The sequence below is a fragment of the Pipistrellus hanaki genome (assembly GCF_964339955.1).
Source record: "Pipistrellus hanaki genome assembly, chromosome: 2".
Lineage (NCBI taxonomy): Eukaryota > Metazoa > Chordata > Mammalia > Chiroptera > Vespertilionidae > Pipistrellus > Pipistrellus hanaki.
The window spans coordinates 131969035-131989779 of NC_140504.1; the positions used below are offsets into that span (position 1 = coordinate 131969035).

Genomic DNA, 20745 nt, shown 5'->3' on the forward strand with positions numbered 1-20745 from the left:
AAATAAATTAGTAAAGCATAACCCAGCCCTAGCTGGTTTGGCTCAGTGGATAGAGAGTTGGCCTGCTGACTGAAGGTTCCCAGGTTTGATTCCAGCCAAGGAAGGATACATACCCAGATTACGGTCTTAATCCCCAGTAGGGGGCATGCAAGAGGCAGCTGATCAATGATTCTCTCTCATCATTGATGTTTCTATCTCTCTCTCTCCCTCTCCCTTCTTCTCTAAAATCAATGAAAAATGTATTTTTTTTAAAAAGACATATCCCATGGCCTTGGGAGTATCATTATCCAGTATATATTGATTAAACTAAAATACTTTTAATGCTCAAGGTATGGGTAGCTTTTTTTTCTTTCATGTCTGCTCTACAATAAGCATTCAATAAACACTTATTGACTGAATTTCACCATGGCATCCCTGTTTCATGGGCATTGAAAAAGGATTTCACAAACTTAAAGACAAGCAAAACTTTAAGGATAAATCTGAATATGAACCCACACTTTGCAGAGGGCTAATGGGGGCCAGAAATGTTTAGTGACTTGTCCAGGGTTAACAGCAGAACTAGAACAAAAATTTAGAACACTCAGCTTCCAGCTAATCTCCATCCTTTCAACCTTTGAAGATCTAAACAACCTCTACTCTTTCTTCTCTATGTAATTAGCTCAGTCATTTAGCCTGTTCATTTAACTTAGTCTCAACACATCTTCCTTTTAACTCTGTACTGATGTGTGCAGCAACCTCTAAACCCTCATAGATTTCATGCTGTCTCTTCAATTGTGAAGCCCACCTTAGCTGTAATTTCAATGTGAATCTTCATAAAGACTCAAATGAGCTGGAGCTCCAAGGCAAGAAAATAAAGCTCCGGCCACACATCTGAAACCTTCCATCCTCTTAATAGGCACCCTAGTGTGTCCCCTGAGGTGTGTGTGGATGGGTCCCAGGAAGAAGAAGCAGTCACTCTGCTGGGCTGTGTCCCAGAAGCCCTCTGCCACAGCATCGCTTCACTGCCATGTGCTCACCCCACTGAGAACACGCTTATAATGAAACCCATAAGAGCTTGTTGTCATGAAAACCTAATGGGAAAATCCACAATTCTGATAGCATATGTCCTTAGTTCATCACACTTCTATTCTGAAATTTTGTTCTAAAACAAAATTTTAAAAATTATTTTTAGACAAGCTCTTGCCTGGTAATGTAAGATACACAACTAATTCTGGTAAATATTGTTTACTAGTAAAGTTTTGTGTGTTTATTCTCTGGGATATCAGCAGAATTAGTAAAACATTTTTTGCGGGAGAGGGGGAAGCGATCTATGACTAAAAGGTAATTCGTAATGAATGTAAACAAAGGTTGTGGACACACAAGTATGAAAGACCAATGTAAAAAATGTAATTAAGCACTTTCAGTAGGAACACAGGATGGTTAAATTTACTTTGTTTTGTAAGATTGCTATAGAAATATTTCACCTCAAAACACATGCCTAACCTCTTTGTAGCACAACCTCTAATTACAAATAGAAATTAATCCTGAAAAGCAGCATCTCTCACACACACATGATCTTCTATAAAAACTCATGTATGACAAGTAGGAATATCTTCTGTGTGCCCAGAGGAACAAATAGACCTTTTTAAGCATTAAAATTGTATCACAGCCTTAACCTAAAAATAATAACAACAATATAATAATAACAACAAACTTACCACTGTCTGGAATTGGTAGTGGTGAGTTCTTTAACTTTAGATTTTGTTTCCCTTTTGTGGGTTTTTCTACATTCACATCCTCCTTTTTCCCTTTCCTCTTTGGGGGCTGAGGAGATGAGTTGTCGCTGGATCCTACAGTTGACTTAGATTGGCGATCATTTCCCTAAGTGGCAAAAGATTAGACCCTTATTATTGACTAATGAACTCCCAGTGATTCCTAGTTAAAAAAATAAATAAATAAATAAATAAATAAATAAATAAATAAATAAATAACTAGGCATTAGGTAAATGGGGCAGGGGCCAGAGATGGATGCATTGTGCTGATTCTGCTTCTACCCATTTTAATACCTACAATTAACTCTTCCTAGTGGCAAAAGAAGGGTCTAGGAGAGGAAGAAGAAAAATAACGATTGTTTATTAGTTAATATTACCATGTATTCTATAAAATTAAGTCACTCAATCTTCATACCCGGTGAGTCAGGTACTGTTGTCACCCCATTGTAAAGAGGAGAAAAGGAGGCTTAGTGCTTAGGAAGTAAGCCTTAGCCAAGGTCATGCCCTCGGCAAAGAGCACAGCAGGCCTTCTGCCCTAACCATCCCCTCCCTTCTGTGCTTTCTGAGGAATCAGCAGCTACCTATTAAATGAGAAATAGAGACAATCCTCAGCTTGATCAGTTAATCAAGAAATACCTTCTTAACTAGTAGTCACTGTGAATGTATAGAGACAGACATTTGAAGAGACATACACTGCGCTTGTAGAAATCTCCAATATTTACTCATCTGTTGGTGACTGCAATGGTCTCTATGAATTGCAAATCCAGAGCAACATGGGCCCCAGCAGTCCACATTTCTGAAAGGCAGCACCTATAATCACACCTCCAGTGGTTGCCTCCAGTCCCCAAATATTTCTGGAAATGAAGACCTTATGTTTGCAAAGTGGGCTCCTCAGCAGAAAGGTGGATTGAGTTTTAGAGATTCCTGTCACTGGCCCAAGTATGGCTCCTGTGGAGCCACATAATAGCCACTACAGTGGTGGTTACTGTTAGTGCTCAAGGGACAGCTATGCTGGTCTCAGCTACTGTGTGCCCATTGCTACAGCAAGAGACTCCCTCCTAACAAGACAGCCTTGACTCTCAGATGCCCCAGTGCTAAACTTACCTGAGTGTGTAGGGTGTGAAGCTGCAGGCAAAAGAAAAATTGTAAGTTTTAGAAACCCAAAATACCTGGTTCAGAGCCACTGCTCTGCCAGTAATCACCTATGGGAACTTGGACTAGTTCCTTCCTTGTTTGGCCTGTCTCCTCATCAGTTAAAAGGAGTTAATGTACCTGCCTTTAGGTCTATAATAAGAATAAAATGGCCCAGTTTATAAAGTAACTGGTACTGTGCCTGACATAGTATTCATTCAATGAGTATCAGAGTGCTTTCTATAAGAGCAAAGAGATAATATATTTTTCTTAAAATCCTATCAAACACACATATTGGGTGCAATCTTTATGCAATATTTGTACTATGCTAGTATCTAAAAATAAATGTAGTAATATAAAATAAACAAATCTGCCTGGAAACCTATTATAACTGCTCAATTTAAACATTTATATATTCAGTCACTTAAAAGTATTTAAATAGTTTTAGCCATCACCCAATTAAGAACAGCAAAATGCACAGCCTTACAAATGAAGCTATTTATGCTATTTTGTCACAGCCTACAAGAAAATGAATTATGCATAGATTTATTAACAGTATAAAATATGTCTGAATCTATAACACTTTTTTGCATAATTTAATTTCCTATTCAGACTGCAATTTAAACATACAGTTTCCATTTAATTATTGCATTAGCTGCTACCAGAGCTGTGGTATGTTTTTTATTCCTTTTCTTTTCTTCAATGATTCTCTCTCGAAAGGCTATAAATTGCCTGGCAGAAGAAATAGATAATATGATTATAGAGGAGATTCTGAAACGATCAGCCAGGTCTCATATTCCAGTCTATTTTCAACCATATCTACTCATTCCAAGATTTTAAAACTGTAAAAGTCTTGAATGAAACAAGTAACCCCTCTAGCAAGCCTATGGGAACATTCAGAGATGCTGTGGAACTTCCAGGGACTAACATGAAGTGTTGTGAATGAGAAGCTTTGGATCTCGGCACAACAAGTTTTATAGCTCACTTGGAAAAGTCTTGTTCACAGAGGGGTATAACAATGGAGAAGCAGAGCCCCATCCTGGAATGGAATGCCTAGGGGTTACATAATTTTAAAAACTCTCTTGTTGAACGTTCAGAAAATTCTGCTTTACCACGTTCCTGGTAGCAACACTCAGAAAGGTGATTGTGGATCATCAAGAAAGAATAGTTTATTCCAATAACTATATAGGGCATGACTTTCAAAACTGCTGCTCAGGCATTACCCAATAATCACTACTCATAAGGTGCTTTGTAAGAACAAAAATGAGAACAAGGGAAAAATTGTTTTGTAATTAGAAGATTGGTTAATAATTTAAATGCCTATCCTTTTAAAAATGTTAATTCACCTAAAATGTTAATATAAAAAATATGTAAGAAATTATATATATATATACAAAGCCCAGTGCACAAAATTCATGCACTGGATGGGGGGTTGTCCCTCAGCCCGGCCTGCACCCTCTCCAATCTGGGAGCCCTTGTCAGACATCTCTCTCACAATCCGGGGCTGCTGCTTCTAACTGCTCACCTGGCTGCCTACCTGATTGCCCCTAACAGCTTCTGCCTGCCAGCCTGATTAACACCTAACTGCTCCCCTGCCAGCCCAATCGCCCCCAACTGTCCTCCCCTGCCAGCCTGGTCACCCCCAATTGCCCTCCCCTGCAAGCCTGGTCCCCCCCCCCCCCAACTGCCCTTCTCTGCAGCCTGATGGCTGCCAACTTCCTTCCCCTACAGGCCTGGTCCCTCCCAACTGCTGGCCTGGTTGTCCCAACTACCCTTCCCTGCTGGCATGATCTCACCCCCAACTGCCCTTCCCTGCCAGCCAATTTGGTTCTAATTGGTCGGTTTCTATGCCAGTCAGTGTCAAAAGCTCTGCCTCCTAGGCAGCCATTGGTTCCTCACAGTTTACCCAGATTCGGTTCTGATTGGTCAGTTCTATGCCAGTCAGTGTCTCTGGGCCTATCAATGAGGCCGGATCAGAAAGGTAGGACTGATCAGCAGCCCTGGTGGAGGCCTGAAGAGAAATGGAAGCACAGCTGCAGGCCAGGCCTGGAGAGAGAGAGAGAGGCAAGTGCTAATCAACAACTGCCACAGAGGCTATGGATCAGACCTGGCTTCTCTCTTCAGGCCTCTCTCCAGGCTGATTCTCAGCCCCCTAAGCAGTCAGTGCTGGGTCACTATGCCTGCAGCATAGCAGTCAGTGCTCAGTCATCATGGCAACCCAGCTCTGACTTCTGGTTGGTCAAGCCCTCAGTTGTAGCAGACCCAGGGTTTTTATATATTGGGATATATAAAGAGATACATATATCCTAAGAGAAGGGAGAGAGAGAGGGGTGGGGGTGGAGAGAGAAAGAAATGAAGAAGGAAATTTTCCTTCTTTTGGAGACTTCCACCTGTGACTAATTACTTGAGCACATATAGTCATTACTATTTTGGGAATAGAGTGAATAGAGAAGTTAGTTTTGCCGTCTCACACAGCTATGCCAATTGATGACACAATGTTATTGAGTAGCTCTTATGTGCTAAATACCCATTAACACAAATATTTCCAAATTTATAGATAGATACAATTGTCATCACTTTACAGATAATAAAGGAACTTAGTTTCTCAAGATTACCCAGGTCTGATTTTTCTGTTACACAAGAGCTTCTTGATGCCAAAGCACTAGAAACAGCTATTATATTGTATGGTTCCCTAAAAAAAGCCACCTGGAAGTGACACAGTGGAAAGCAGCTAATTTTACAGCATGTCTTATGCAAAAACTTGACTTCAGTCGTACTTAAACCACTGCCCTGCCTTTTACCTCACACATATCTCAGCTTATTTGACAGGAATAGAAAAGTTCAAGCTCAAACTACCAAAAAAAAACAAAACAAACAAACAAACAAAAAACAAAAAACAAGAGCCTGGCTGATATGGCTCAGTGGTTGGGCATCGACCTATGAACTAGGAGGTCATGGTTCCATATCCAGTCAGGGCACATGTCTGGGTTGCAGGCTTCACCCCCAGTGGAGTGTGTGCAGGAGGAAACTCATCAATGATTCTCTCTCAGCATTGATGTCTCTATCACTCTCTCCTTCCCTTCCTCTCTCTGAAATCAACAAAAATATATTTTGGGGGGAAAAAATAACAAGAGCCTTTCTATCACCCTCACTCTACCGAAACTGGGATTTTTATGTAGTTCCCAAAGCAATGTCCAACAAAATCCAAACAGCTCAGGTTTATTTCATTACTGCAGAAACTCATTTCCAGCCCCCACAAAAACATGTCATAAAACATCAAGTTTAAAATAATTCTGTGAGGGTTTTGCCTATTGGAGCAGCTTTTACCACCTGTGTCTCAGGGATGCCCCTGGGAGGAGGACTTGAAGAGCAGGAACTGGACAGCACTCAGACTGGTGCTGCTCTCACTTAAGCATCTGGTGAGAGCACGTGTGAGAAGCCCTCCCATCTACGCTGAACACAGCTTCTCCACCAGGTAAATGGTGGTGCATTTTAGGAGCATGTGGAACTTTTCTTGCTTCACAGTGACTCTGTGATATGTGGATAATGATGTGGGTGTCTTTTAAAACAAAACCTTAACAATTATAATATCTTAATTTATAAATCATTGATCACAAGATGTATTAGCCATATAGTCATTAAAAAAGTCTTCGGCTTTAACTTTCAAATACTTCTCTGATTTTGCACCTCTCCCACTAGAGGGCACTCTGATTCTATATGGAGTGGCCTCACAGATAGAGAACAGCCTTTTGCTGATGGGTTTATTTTTCAAACTTTGTAAAACTTAAGACAATTCACTTAAATCTTCCTTTTGTTTTCAAGACTAGGGCCACAATTTAAAAATATTCACAACTGCCCTGGCTGAGTGGCTTAGTTGGTAGGAGTGTTGTTCCATACACCAAAAAGTGGCAGGGCACATGCCCAGATTACAGGCTCTTTCCACAGGAGGGGATGCGCGGAAGGCAGCAATTGATGTTTCTCTCTCATGGATATTTCTGTCTCACTATCTGTCTCCCTTCCTTTCTCTCTAAAAAAAAAAAAAAATCAATAAAAACATATTTTTAAATACAAAACAAAATAAAACATATCCTCAGTTGAGAATTTTAAAAATCTATAATAAGCACTGGTTGGTTTGGCTCAGTGGATAAGAGCATTGGCCTGCAGATTAAAAGGTCCCGGGATCAATTCTGGTCAAGGGCATGTACCTTGGTTGGGGGCATATCCCCTGTGGGAGAGAGGGGTGCAGGAAGCAGCTGAAAGATGTTTCTCTCTCATTGATGTTTCTAACTCTCTGTCTCCCTTCCTCTCTGTAAAATAATCTATAATAATAAAAGTGCTAATTAGACCGGACAGCCTAACGACCTTCTGGGCATCATTCTGATGTTTTTCCGGACAAAGCAGTGGCAGCGGGGGCTGATGCGGAAGTGGTTAGGGGCAATCAGGCAGGAAGGCAAGCATTATAGGTGGTCAGGAAGGCAGGCAGAGTAGTTAGGGGCAATCAGGCAGGAAGGTGGGTGGTTAGGAGCGATCAGGCAGGCAGGTAAGCAGGTTGGAGCCAATGGTCCCCAACAGTGAGGGGGATGTTTGACTGCTGGGATCGGGCCTAAATCTGCAATTGGACATCCCCCAAGGGGTCCCGGATTGCAACATGGTACAGGCCAAATTTCGTGCACCAGGCCTCTAGTATATGATAAAAGTGGTCCCAATTTGCTCATTTCAGTAACTATCCCAGCACTCAGAGTCTGTATTAGGGTGGTTTCTGGTCTTGCCCTGCTTTGTGCAAGGCATTCCCTGGCTGATTTGAAAGAATCTGTTTGACCCCCAAGAACCCGTCACTCCTCACATTCCCTACCATAAGGGTGGAACTCTGCTGTCCAAGTCACTGATGCACCAGCAAACTGTGGCAGCTTTTTCTCTCTTTCTTTAAAGTTCTATCAAGCCCTAACCACACTCCCCTTCATTATGCAATAAAGCAATCCCTAGAAAGCTGTGTGGAAAAATGAATTCCTAAAATCCAGGTCTGTGTACCCTTTGATGTGCACCATGAGTTCAGGGGTGCTTTCCCGCTGATTTGGCAGTAGATCCCCAAGTTTAAAGCCAGCTTTCCCAGAGTGCAGTTCACTCACCCTCCCCACCCCCCAATTCAGTGCCACACAGTTAACGTTCTTAAAAATACATGCACTCTCCAGGGCACCAATTGATTAAAGGAAAGGAGTAAATTAATCCTTCTGTTAAAAATAGTTTGTGACTCTGGAATTCTGACCTAAGATGTTCTCTCTGTGGGGTTCACTGCCAGTCACACACACATCCACTAACCAGGTTCTGAGAGCCTACCATGTGCCAGGTGAGGTATTCCTCTCTGCTCAAATATGACCTCATAAAAGAGGCCTACCCCACCCACCAGGATGTTATGACACTTTCTCTCCCCATGTCTTTTTTTTTTTTTAATATATTTTTATTGATTTCAGAGAGGAAGGGAGAGATAGAAACATCAATGATGAGAGAGAATCATTGATCAGCTGTCTCCTTCATGTCCCTAACTGGGAATCAACCCTGCAAACCGGGCCTGTGCCCTGACAAAAAATCAAACCATGACCTCCTGATTCTAGGTCAACACTCAACCACTGAGCCACACCAACAAAACTCTTTACTTGTCTTCTTTCTAAAATATATATATTTTATTGATTTTTTTTACAGAGAGGAAGGGAGAGCTATAGAGAGTTAGAAACATCAGTGAGAGAGAAACATGGATCAGCTAGCTCCTACACACCCCCTACTGGGGATTGAGCCCACAACCAAAGATATATGCCCTTGACTGGAATAGAATCTAGGACCCTTCAGTCTTCAGGCCGATGCTCTATCCACTGAGCCAAACCTATTAGGGCTCTTCCTATGTTTTCTTTTTTTTTATTTTTTAAAATATATTTTATTGATTTCTTACAGAGATGAAGGGAGAGGGACAGAAAGTCAGAAACATTGATGAGAGAGAAACATCGTTCAGCTGCCTCCTGCACACCCCCCACTGGAGATGTCCCCGCAACCAAGGTAGATGCCCTTGACCAGAATCGAACATGAGACACTTCAGTCCACAGGCCGGCGCTCTATCCACTGAACCAAACCGGTTCTAGCTCTTCCTATGTCTTGATGCATTTTCATCGAGGTTCTCACTAATACTAAATATATTGTGTATTTGTTTCTCTTTCTTCTTCTATATGTTCATTGTTTTCTCAGGAATCTCTGCCTCCCACTACCCACCAAGCACTAAAACGTACTCAGTAAATGCCTGTGATGAATGTATCAACCAATAATAACAGACCATTACAACATATTCAAAGAAGAATTATCATAGATGCTCATTTCCCCTGCTGTCACCTGTCCAAGACACCTGCATCATATTCCTGGACACCATCTGTCCCACAGCCTCTTGCTCGTATTCTTGCCCCAACTCACTTTCTGTAGAATTGTCTTTTAAAAATGTAAAGCAAATGGTATCACCCTCTTCTTCCAACCCTCAAATGGTATCCTATCAAGGAATAAAACCCAAACCCAGGTTCTGGGCTGCCTGCCGATTTTATCGCAGACCACATTGGCCTTCTTCCTGCCCTCCTCACTTGCCAAGCTCATCACCAAGAGCCTCTGTAATTCTTCCTCTGCTGTAAAGGCTCTTTTCTCCCCTGCCCCAGCTTTGTATAACAAGCTCTCACATTAAACTCTGTCTTAGAGAACTTTTACCCATAGGTTCCCTGCCATGTTTTAGTTAACACATTGCACTTATACCATCTGATAATGAAAGTTCCATCAGGTCTGAAACCTGCCTATCTGTTCACCATTATATGCCTGGCACCTAGAGTAGTTCCTGGCACTTAGTAAGTGCTCCATAAATGTGTTGAGTGGATAACTGAATGAGCAGATGAATGGATGGACAAATGTGCAGCCTGCTTTGGGGGTATTGTGGAAAGAGGAACAAGCTCTGCTATCATTTTATTTTTCTAAGTCAGAGGAAGGAAATATAAATCTGAGTCTTTGCTTTCTATAAGATGGAAATAGTCTGTCATTATAGGTTACTTACTCAAAGAGGCCTTTCCGGACATACCTTTCTAAGGTAGTTCTCTTTTGATTGCCTCTCATATTCCTCAGCACTGTTCTTTCATTTTCATCACGTAATTATCCATCTATTTTGTGGAATAATTTAATCTTTGTCTTCCCAATTAAACCACAAATGAAGAGAAAGCACCGTCTCCCTGTGGCTTAGTTCCACACCAAATACATGGAAAACCTAATCAACCATTATTAGATGACACAATATTCATAGCACAAATACTAAATTGCATGTGAGTGCCTCCTGCACATGAATTTTAAAGCAGAAAACTCTTTTTAAATAAACATTTCAGACATTCCAAATTACAGAGTAGTAAGCACATAATTCCAAAGTTGATTTTTATTGTGAATGCAAAGAGTTGAGCCACGATCTTGGTTCTAACATCACCTTTCCCTGTGACCTAGGGTCACTTATTCAACTACACTGAGTCTCTGTTTAGTCATCACTCTTCCAGTTGTAATGGGAGAATAAATGAGCTCATGTTTGCCTGGAACACAGAAAAGACTCCACTACAAAGTCCTGAAGAAGAATAAGAGGACAGCCGAGGCCGGTTTGGCTCAATGGATAGAGCGTCGGCTTGGGGACTGAAAGGTCCCGGGTTCAATTCCGGTCAAGGGCACTTACCTTGGTTGCGGGCATATCCCCAGTAGAGGGTGTGCAAGAGGCAGCTGATCGATGACTCTCTCTCATCGATGTTTCTAACTCTCTATCTCTCTCCCTTCCTCTCTGTACAAAATCAATAAAATATATTTAAAAAAAAAAAAAAAAAGAATAAGAGGACAAAATTTTCAAACCCTAAATTTATGGGTTTATTTAGCTTTAGTGGCTAACATATTTTTCAACCATTGGAATATTCTCCATCTTCTTTCTCTCTCTACCCTTTTTATTTGTCTCAAACCTGAGGCCTCTGTGGTTCTCACTGCACTCTCTCAACAGGTGCCACTCACCCAACAGCATGAAGAGGCCTGCTTCCTGCCAGGCTATGCTGGGTGCCAGGAAAGAACACTACAATGACAGGTGTCTGCTCTTCAATTGTGACCATAATGTGGATAAACTTGCAAATATACATCTAATGACTACATCAGGTCTCAGACTCCATCGTTTATAATTGCTTGCTGAACATTTCTACTAGATTTCATAATGACACTTCCAACTTAAGCAGGTCACTATTTTTCCTGATTGCCTTCTTCTTGGCCATTGTATTGCCATTTGCTCAGGCATCCAAGCTCAAAAACTTGCATTTATCTTTATCTCTAACCTATCCAATAACCCCATGTGTCCAATCACCAACCAAATGCTTTATTTGTTTTTGAGCAGTAATCACCTCCTGCTACTTCTACACCTACCAGTCTACACTCTTATCACTTGACTACAGGTCCAATGCATTAAATTTGTGCATGGGTAGGGTCCCTAGTGGCTGCCAGCTGCTGGCCAGGGCCAGAGCCTCATTTCCCCATGCTGTCTGCCTCTGCATCCGGCTGGGACTGGGCCAGTCGGGGGCAGGGGCAATGGGCATTGGCTGTCTGGCCCTGCCCCCTGATCAAACTCCCAGTGGAGGGGACAATTTGCATATTAGGTTTTTATTATATAGGATACCAAGGCTATTGCTTGTAATTGTAGCATAACTGACATCTCACCTATGGCCTTTCACCACGTTAAGTCTTTCTGCACATAAAAGATCTAACCTTCCTAGAATGGACTTGGATTAACATGTTCACCTCTCAGAAGCCTTCATGAGATGCCCTCTACTTAAAGATAAAGATTAAAGATAAAGATTAGATCCCTCATTCTGACATTCCAAGACATCTAACACTGCCATTACTACCATTTCAGGCAATCAACATCCACACCACAGAAGAAAGACCTTCTGTTTCAGTCACCTGAGCAACTCTTTGTTCCCTGGGGTCAGAAGCACAAGCTTCCTCCAGGAAGGCCACCTGGTCGCAATCCCTCCCCTGCCAGTTGCTCAACAGAAGCCTTTAGATGTGGTACTTCCATGATCTGCTTCCTTTTCTTATTTTTAAATGAAGTAATAATAGTACCTGCCTCATGGGGTGAAGATTAAGTAAATCACACCTGTAAAGACCCTGTCATAGTGTTCCCTAAGTATCAGCCAGTATTATTGCTTCTCCTTTCCTCACACTGTTCCTTCTATCTGAAGCCCTTTCCCCCTCATTGACTTTCCCTTAATCGTAAACATTAAGGGAAATTAGACTCGAGTCTAATTCCCTTAATTAAACATTAAGGGAATTAGACTCGAGTTATGCTCAAAGGCATAACTCGAGTCTAATTCAACTTTCTCCATGTGCACATTGATGCCTTCTGTCTCTCTCATGTTTACCAGTCCCATCACAAATTTGGTTTTTAGCTTGTTGGTTACCTTTTCAAGCTATCTTCCCTATTCCAATGAGGTTGCACATTTCTTGAGGGGCAAGTGCTTTGTCATAAGTTGTATGAGTTCCAGTGAATGAGTAGCTAATAAAGGTTTGCTGTTTGTTATGCTGAATTCAGCACTACTTCTTCACGCAAAATTATTTTTCTTTTTTTCAAGAATTTCACATGATATAACCAAAAGGATGGAGAAATATCTAAATCATCACTAGGAAGCAGTATCATTGCCAAATAGCCATTTATTTCACAAAACACCATAATAAGAATTTTGCTTCCTTAATTCAGAAAGGGGAATATTAAATCAGTCCTGACCACTACAGGTCTGGAAATTCAATCAAAAGGGTGGAAAGAGACACCTTAGCTAGATGTACTCTGTCAAAGCAACACTGTGGCATGACATAAATCTCATCTCCTTGAGAACTACAGACAAAAAATACAAAGACCTTAAGGAATTACCTACTAACTGTGTGTCACAGTTCCCACATAATAGGCATTTAATAAACTTTGTTGAATTTGCAAATAAATGAATGATGAATGGAAAAGATTCAGATAGAGGATAAGTATTTGAAATGATTCTCAATCTTTTAAAGAACTATATGTGAGGGTCACTATTTTCTTACAAAAACTTCTTTTTTAGTCTTTGTCATAGATAGGAAATAGGACTGGGTGGACCACTAATGTGACCTACCCAGCATTTCTTCTAGTTTTATGTATTATTGCCTAGATTTCAACTGTGATATAAGTTGTATCAGGTCTATACACAAGGAAAAAGATACCTATTTCAAAATATATATACTAAAAATGTTAGCTCTCTTATAAGACCTTAATTGTAACATCAATGTTCTAGTGTTGTTTCACACAATTGTTTATATTTTATTTCTTCAAATTTAATTGAAATCCAAAGGACAGTCTCAATGTATTGTACAGAAATACAGGACATTATTGAGTAAACCATCTGATACTTACACTGCCTTTACACTTTCTGGATCCCACAATAGGAGGCAGTGAAGAAGCTTTCTGACTGCGAAAACAAATTGCAATTTAGAAATAATGAGTGTTATTTACAAATAATATACAACGCAAGACAACTGTCATCCTAATTTGTTATCCCAATTTGTAAGTCAACTGTTTACTGATATCAGTGTTTCCCAAAAGTACTATATACGTTCCCAATTTCACAAGAACCACCATAAATTTCAAAATTCCACTCCAAAATATGTTTAATATTTTTCTGCACACTATTGTTATTTATACTTAAAATAAACCTTTAGTACCATAGTATATTCTTTCACAGCATTTTTATTTAATTCTCAAGCTGAGTAATGATTTTGCTAAATTGAGTTTAAAACAATAAATTTATCTCTCTTTTTAAATGCCTATGCTGTCTGCCTCTGATAGGAGCTCAGAATGGTAGCATTCAGAGTCTTTCTAAACTAGTCACTCTTGTAGAAAAATAAAAAACTCTCTTCAACTATAGGAATGCTGTTTCACGGATGTCTATATTATTAGAAAAAGATCTATTCTGAAACTCTGTAAATAAGAGGATTCAGAGATAAATGTAATCTTACTAATATGCCTGAGAAAGGTCACCATGAGTTAGAGTTTTCCCACTGCCATCAATTACACACTGAAGCTAACAGCAGACTAGTCCAGTGTTGCTTGGCAGGCTGTGGAAGGATTTGATTTCATGGATGGGTAAGGATGGTTAGCAATAAGTCTGCTGGTGAGTAATTCTAAAGTGCTGGAAAACCATGTGCTCTTTCATACGTTAAACAACATCCCTGAAATTTGGTTTCATCTAATACTTATCTAGAGACCTTCAGCTAAGCTCTCCATCAGGCTTCACAAAATGTGAATTAATGGACAACATATTGGTGACATTCTGCTCTGTCTCTACCAGTATCACCCACCCTAGCAGAGAACCACCAAAATATTCCATTTCCAATAGCAAAATGGTCACGGAATATCTATAGAGGTAGATCCTGGGGCACCGTGAGCAAGCCTAAGGGAGGGTCCCAGCATGTGCCAGGAGCCAGGGCTCCTCAGGCATGCCTATAAGGTCCAGCTACTTGGCTGAAATAAAGCATATTTCACCAATATATAACATCTCATAGAGAAAAAATGGTCCACAATGTATTAGGAGCAATTATAATTGTTATCTATAAAGTTTTGCATATATTAACTATAAAAACAGTTAATCTATTCTGCACAAGTGGAATTGTATTGATTTTGTATTTTAAAATTATTAAAAGGTGTATAAAATATTATGGTTTTTTTAAAAAAACACCTTTAGATGTTTTATATGCACCAGCTGAAAAATTATTTGACCCAGCTAAGTAGTTAAGAAATTCTTAAAACTTCTAATAATGTATGTTTTAAAGAAGCTAATTGGCCTGCCATTGTGGCTCAGTGGTTGAGCATCAACCTATGAACCAAGAGGTCAAGGTTTGATTTCTGGTCAAGGTACATGTCTGAGTATGTACATGCTCCTGCTCAATCCCCAAATATGGAGTATGCAGGAGGCAACCAACCAGTGATTCTCTCTCATCACTGATATTTTTCTCTTTCACTCTCTCTTCTTCTCTGAAATGAATAATATATATATATTTTTTAAAGAAGCTAATTGCCATGTATCTTCTTCGTAAGAGTAAATCTTTATATTTTTTATAAAATCATAAATGAATAGCAAGAATATATATATAGTAAAAAAATATATACTATTTAGTCTTCCATAGATTCCCAAAAATTATTGTGCAATATATCTCAATCTCCAATCATGGCAAAAAAAAAAAAACAAAGGTCAGTGTATATCACATATGCTTTGCAGTCTAACTGATAAACTAGATGATGTAAAATATACCAGTGGTCAGCAAAAGACTCAATGCTATTGTATTTCAAGTGATAACTAAAGTATGAGAAGTAAATGAGGATTAAAACTTACCCGTAAGACCTTCTCATGGTTGACTTGTCAAAAAGTAATTCACTGTAAGGCAATTTCTTAAACTTATCTCTGCCAACAGCCACATAAAACTGTCCATTCTCCAACTCTGTCCCACTTTCAACCAGTTTTCCTTCTAAAGTATAAAGTCTGCCAAGTATAAAGTATGAATGCCAACAATTAAAATTTTAACAAGCATTGAAAAAACTGCTTAAAATTACAAAGTAAATAAAAACATTCTGTTCTTATTTTGGCTCATCTGTTACTATCCCAATTATTGAATTACAAACAGCCTCAAAGTCTAGCTGTTTCCAGATCCACAGCTATGCTGCCTTTTCATTTCTTGCTATAAAAGTTAATTATGAATTTTGATTTTTCTATTTTGAAGGAAAAAGAAAAAAGAATGCCCTTCCTTTGCTTCAAAGACAGGAAATAATTAGATTCAACTAAATGCCAACATTATAATGCAGACACAGTTGCTGACTAGCTGCACAGTGTTTCATCCCAATGAAATGACTATCTAACATGATATCCCTAAGGCTGCCATATTAAGATTTCAGATGGGAAGATTTAACTGATACAGAAAGTGGTGCCTTAAATAAAGCCCAGCTTCTGTTGAAGTTTGATTGTCCTATTTACACTTGGTAAGTACTTTTAAAATTTATTTTCTTAATTTACTTGTCAGAACTATATGCCTCCTAAAGCATTCTGTATATGAGCAGCCATCAGATTACATCTAAGCACACAAAACTGGGTCAGAGAATAAGAGGTTGAGAGGGCAGGAGGTGAAAGAACCCATTGCCAGTATTAATGATGCAGAACCACATAACATTCCTGCTTCTTTCTTTTTTCCCCCTGCATTCCCTCATCTTCCCAGAATAGATTTCACAAGAACCTCCCCTTACTGTAAAACTGCTGCTGCAAACTACAATTAATATGTTACTTATTCAAAGAACAGTGATAATTTTGTAGACCATTTAAAGTATCCAGAGAATTTCTTTAAAGAACAGGGAGGGGGAAAGCCTACTAGAAAACTATACAGAAAGACAATGCAGATGTTTTGAAGGTTATAAACAAGAGCAACTACAATAGATAGATTTCAAGAAAATCATTCAAAAATTATCCAGCTTCCTATACTGCATATTAAAGGTTAGTAACATTTGCAAAGGAAATGAAAAGTCCATTGACCTGTCTGCTTGTTTACTGATTATATTGTATAAAAAGAAAATAGCCACCAAAATCCTGGAATGTGTTTGTGTTGAGTTCGTATCAAGATCTTTTCTTTTATAACATTGTACTCCTCTCCCTACAAGTCAGCACTTCACCCAGGGTTCTGGTTTTCCTGCTTTGACCTAAACCAGGGTTTCTGAGCACTGTTTGGACAAGACTATGCTCAGTTGAAGAGGTGGGGAGGCTGTCCTGTGCACTACAGATAACAGCACCCTTGGTTTCTACCCCATAGGCAGTGGTAGTAGCTGGCCTGTTCCCATCTGGGGCTACCAGAAATGACTCCAGACCCTGCCAAATGTCCTCGAGAGGGAGACTTCCCCTGGTTGAGAAGTACTGGCTTAGATCCGGACATTCTTCTTTCATTTTTCCTTCAAAATAGGAAGATTGAAATTCATAATTAACTTTTATAGCAAGAAATGAAAAGGTAACATAGCTGTGGATCTGAAAACAGCTAAGATATTACTGTTTTCCTATACAGGTGGGAAAGAGGTCCTGCATAAAGCCTAGCCCATGATTTCAGCCTTTCTTTATGTGACTCTTGTTGACCTTCCTTTGCTACAAAGATAAGAAATGTAAATAGGAAGTTGAACCAATTTTTATGAAATGTTTTTCATATATAAATAAATTGATGTGCAGTGTAGGATCTAACCGTAAGATTTTTTAATGTCCCCTTAAGGAAAAATAGGCATATCCCAAGTCAACAGCAACCAAATTTTACTCGTATTTGGCATTATATTAAGAATAAACTTTCTCTAAATATTCAAATGTTCAGGGATATATAACTATATTTTCTTTGCTATATTTGTACTTGCATAAATTTTATTTCTATGTATGAATTTGTTCATATGTATAATTAAGTATATCTTGGGCATGCAGCTGTGTATATATATTTTTTTATGCTTTATATTTTTTTATTTAGTGGGCTTATATTTATGTATATGTCAAAAGATGCAATTATATCTAAAAAAAAAAAAATCAACATATAACAACTAGAAGCCTGGTGCATGAAATTCGTGCACTCAGAGGGGGTCCCTCAGCTTGGCTTGTGCCCTCTCACAGTCAGGGAGCATTCGGGGGATATTCAACAGTCAGACATCCTTAGCGCTGCTGCAGTGGCAGGAGAGGCTCCCTGTGGGAGTGCACTGACCACCAGGGGCCAGCTCCTGTGTTGAGCCTCTGCCCCCTGGTGGTCAGTGCATTCCATAGCAGCTGGTCAAATGGCCGATTGACTGCTCCCTGGTGGTCAGTGCACATCAAAGCAAGCAGTTGAGCAGCCTTAGCATATCATTAGCATATTATGCACTGATTGGTTGAATGGCCATCCAGAAGACTGGACACTTGGCATATTAAGCTTCTATTATATAGGATTGAGATCTGTGTAACTCTTCATCCCAAAATGAAACCCTGAAGGTTCAAAGTTTCAAATGAAATTTAAAAGTATGAGACAAAAACATAGAAAAATATTTTTATAATTTTGGAGAAAGACCTAAACTAGTAATAAAACTTAATGATCAAAAGAAAAGATTGAAAATTCGACTGCATCAAAACTCATTATGTCTGTATACAAAAAAGAAACATAAACAGTATCAAAAATACCGACTGGAAATATATTTAAAACATATGACAAAGGGTCAATTTCCCTAATGTGTAAAGAGTGCCTACAAATCAATAAGACAAATATGCAAAGGCCATGACAGATAGTTCATATGTAATAGAAGATAAATATGGGCAATTATTCAGAGAATAATTTAGCAATGAAGAGCACAGGCTCTGGAGTCATACAGCCCACTAATCTGGTTGAATCCAGTCCTGTTTGTCATTATCTACATAATCTTGGGCAAGTGAGTTACCCCCTCTGTGTCTCATGTTTCATTAAAAGAGAATAATAACACTATTTACCTCATAGGATTGGTAAGTTAAGTTAACAACATAAAGCACTCGAAATAATGCATTGCACAAAAGAAATGCTCAATGAATGACATTATTGTACTTTAAATAAATAAAAATCAACAAAAATAAAATAATACTTTTACCCAACATGAATGAAAAAACAAAATATTAATTTTACAGCACAGGTGAAAGTATGTACAACAGGCACTCAAGCACTTTTAGTGAGAGTGCAAGTCAGCACAAAGTCTTTGGAAGACAGTTGGCAGTATCTAACAAAATCTAAAATGCATTTACCAAAAGATACAATTCCACTTCTAGACTTTATTCTGCTGATAAACTCTATTTATATGCAAAGACATGAACATGCAATAGTGAAAGTTTGAAAATGATCTGTTTCCATCAAGAGTAGAATATTAAAATAGATTAGGGCACACTCATAAAATGGAAATTTTACAGTCATTAAAAATAATATGATAGAGCTATTTGTGCTAATAAAAATCTCCAAGATTTGTTGTCACAGTAAAATGGGGAATACCTATAATATAGTAAACAATAACACAGTCTAAAAATAGGTATATTTATATATTTATTTGTGTGTATGTGTGTTACCATTTGTGTGTTTTTTTTAAATAAGAGATTTATAGGCTTCTATATAAATGGAATATTTCTAGAATAATGCTGGTAGAGGAAAAGGGGAGCCAGAAGGGAGAGAAATGGTTTTTATTTATATTTTTTGTCCTGCTTGAAATATCTTTTAACACAGGTGAAGTTTTGCTTTCAATTATATTTATATACTAAATATATTTATTTATACCTAATTATATTTAAAATCTAAATGGCTATGAAACTATGTATGTTAATATATGTTAATATGAACACACATTAAACTGAAAGACATAATTATTTTATCACATGTTTCTATAGATAGATATATAAAAATGAAAATGGGCAGAGTATAACTTTTTAAAATCAGGAGTATGTTCTACCAGTGGAGTATGTTAGAGAGTTTGGGATAAAGGCAGAATTCAAGAACAACCAGAAAACTTTTGATTAGATTTCAAGTTTTTGTGTATATTATTAATATGTTCTGTACTTGTATATATTATTTGTAACCCTCCCACTTTTAAGGAACTAAATAAGTGAGCCTCTATCAAGGGATATTTTCATAGGCTTCACAATTTAAAAGCCATAACTTTAATCTTCCCTTAAATTTCAGAATTTGAGAAAAATGCTTTTGATTTCTCAAGTTTAGGCAATCCCACTTAATTATCCTCTCTTACCTGCCTCTTCCTTAATTGCACTAACAGCTCCTGAGGTCTGATTCTTTATGCTAGGCAAACCGTTTGGACCATCAAAGAATTATAAATATCTCCTGAATAAAAGGACATGTTAACTAAGAGTCAAGAAAAAAGTTCTCAACAAAATGAATGTTACCTAATTGCTCTAAATTAAAGGAATAAAAGTAGTTAACATTTGTGCCAAGAACTGTTTTAAGCTCAGTATGTGGCTTATCTTATTCCTTAAAACAATCTATAAGGTAAGTATTATTACATACCCATTTTACAGATAAAGGAACGAAGGCATAGAGAGCCTAACGTGGTGAGCCAAAATTCAAATTTGGGCCAAATGACTTGAGAGCCTCCTGGGAATATTTTCACAGTTCTAAAAACCATCCACTGGCAAGATGATTTTGACATACCTGTGAACAGCCCCACTCCTCAGAGTTATTTTTTCCGTGACCATCTGTAGTACATGATCCCACTGGTTCAAGGCTTTTCTAGGAATGAGGAGGCGAGATGCTGGGCTTATGAGGTCTCCATTTGCAATCAAGCTGGACAAAAAGCAAAGCCAGTGAGCCATATTGTCTGACAGAGTGATGCCACTATAATTATAGTGCAAACCCCAAACTATAAGGAAACCACCAGCCAATTTCAATTTGAACTGTAAAGGCCTCCAACTTACAAGATAGTACAGGGTTCCTGAAGTGGTTTTCTAAATCGAGCTGACACGTTGATCCTGCTGTGGATTACTGGTTTTACCTTTAAAAGCAAAGAAATACAATTCACTGAACTTATGTTAGTTGCTTCCTATTGAGACAAAACTACAGGTTTCCAGGGAACTAGCTGAGACCTGTTATGCCTGTGTTAACATCTCACTGGGCTCATCCTCTATCAAAATTATGTGGCCTTAACAAAGCTCTCAAGAAAAATGTCTGCCCCTGATCTTACTAACACAGACACTGTTGGGCTGTTATGAGAATTTCAGTGCTTTTTGGAAAACAAAAATCCTATAAAATACTGAACCCTGAAGTTCCC

General features: G+C 38.7%; 1 protein-coding gene across 1 annotated transcript in view; it reads right to left on the reverse strand.

The window, feature by feature from the left end:
- The window catches only part of DCDC2 (doublecortin domain containing 2), a 165799-nt gene that overhangs the window by 99904 nt on the left and 45150 nt on the right, over positions 1-20745 (reverse strand). Inside the window, exons 4-8 of the mRNA XM_084873434.1 lie at positions 20393-20469; positions 20130-20261; positions 15314-15460; positions 13339-13393; positions 1698-1860 (exon numbers count right to left, since the gene is read on the reverse strand). Of these exons, the coding sequence (XP_084729560.1) occupies positions 1698-1860; positions 13339-13393; positions 15314-15460; positions 20130-20261; positions 20393-20469 (574 nt within the window). The remainder of the gene's footprint in view (positions 1-1697; positions 1861-13338; positions 13394-15313; positions 15461-20129; positions 20262-20392; positions 20470-20745) is intronic.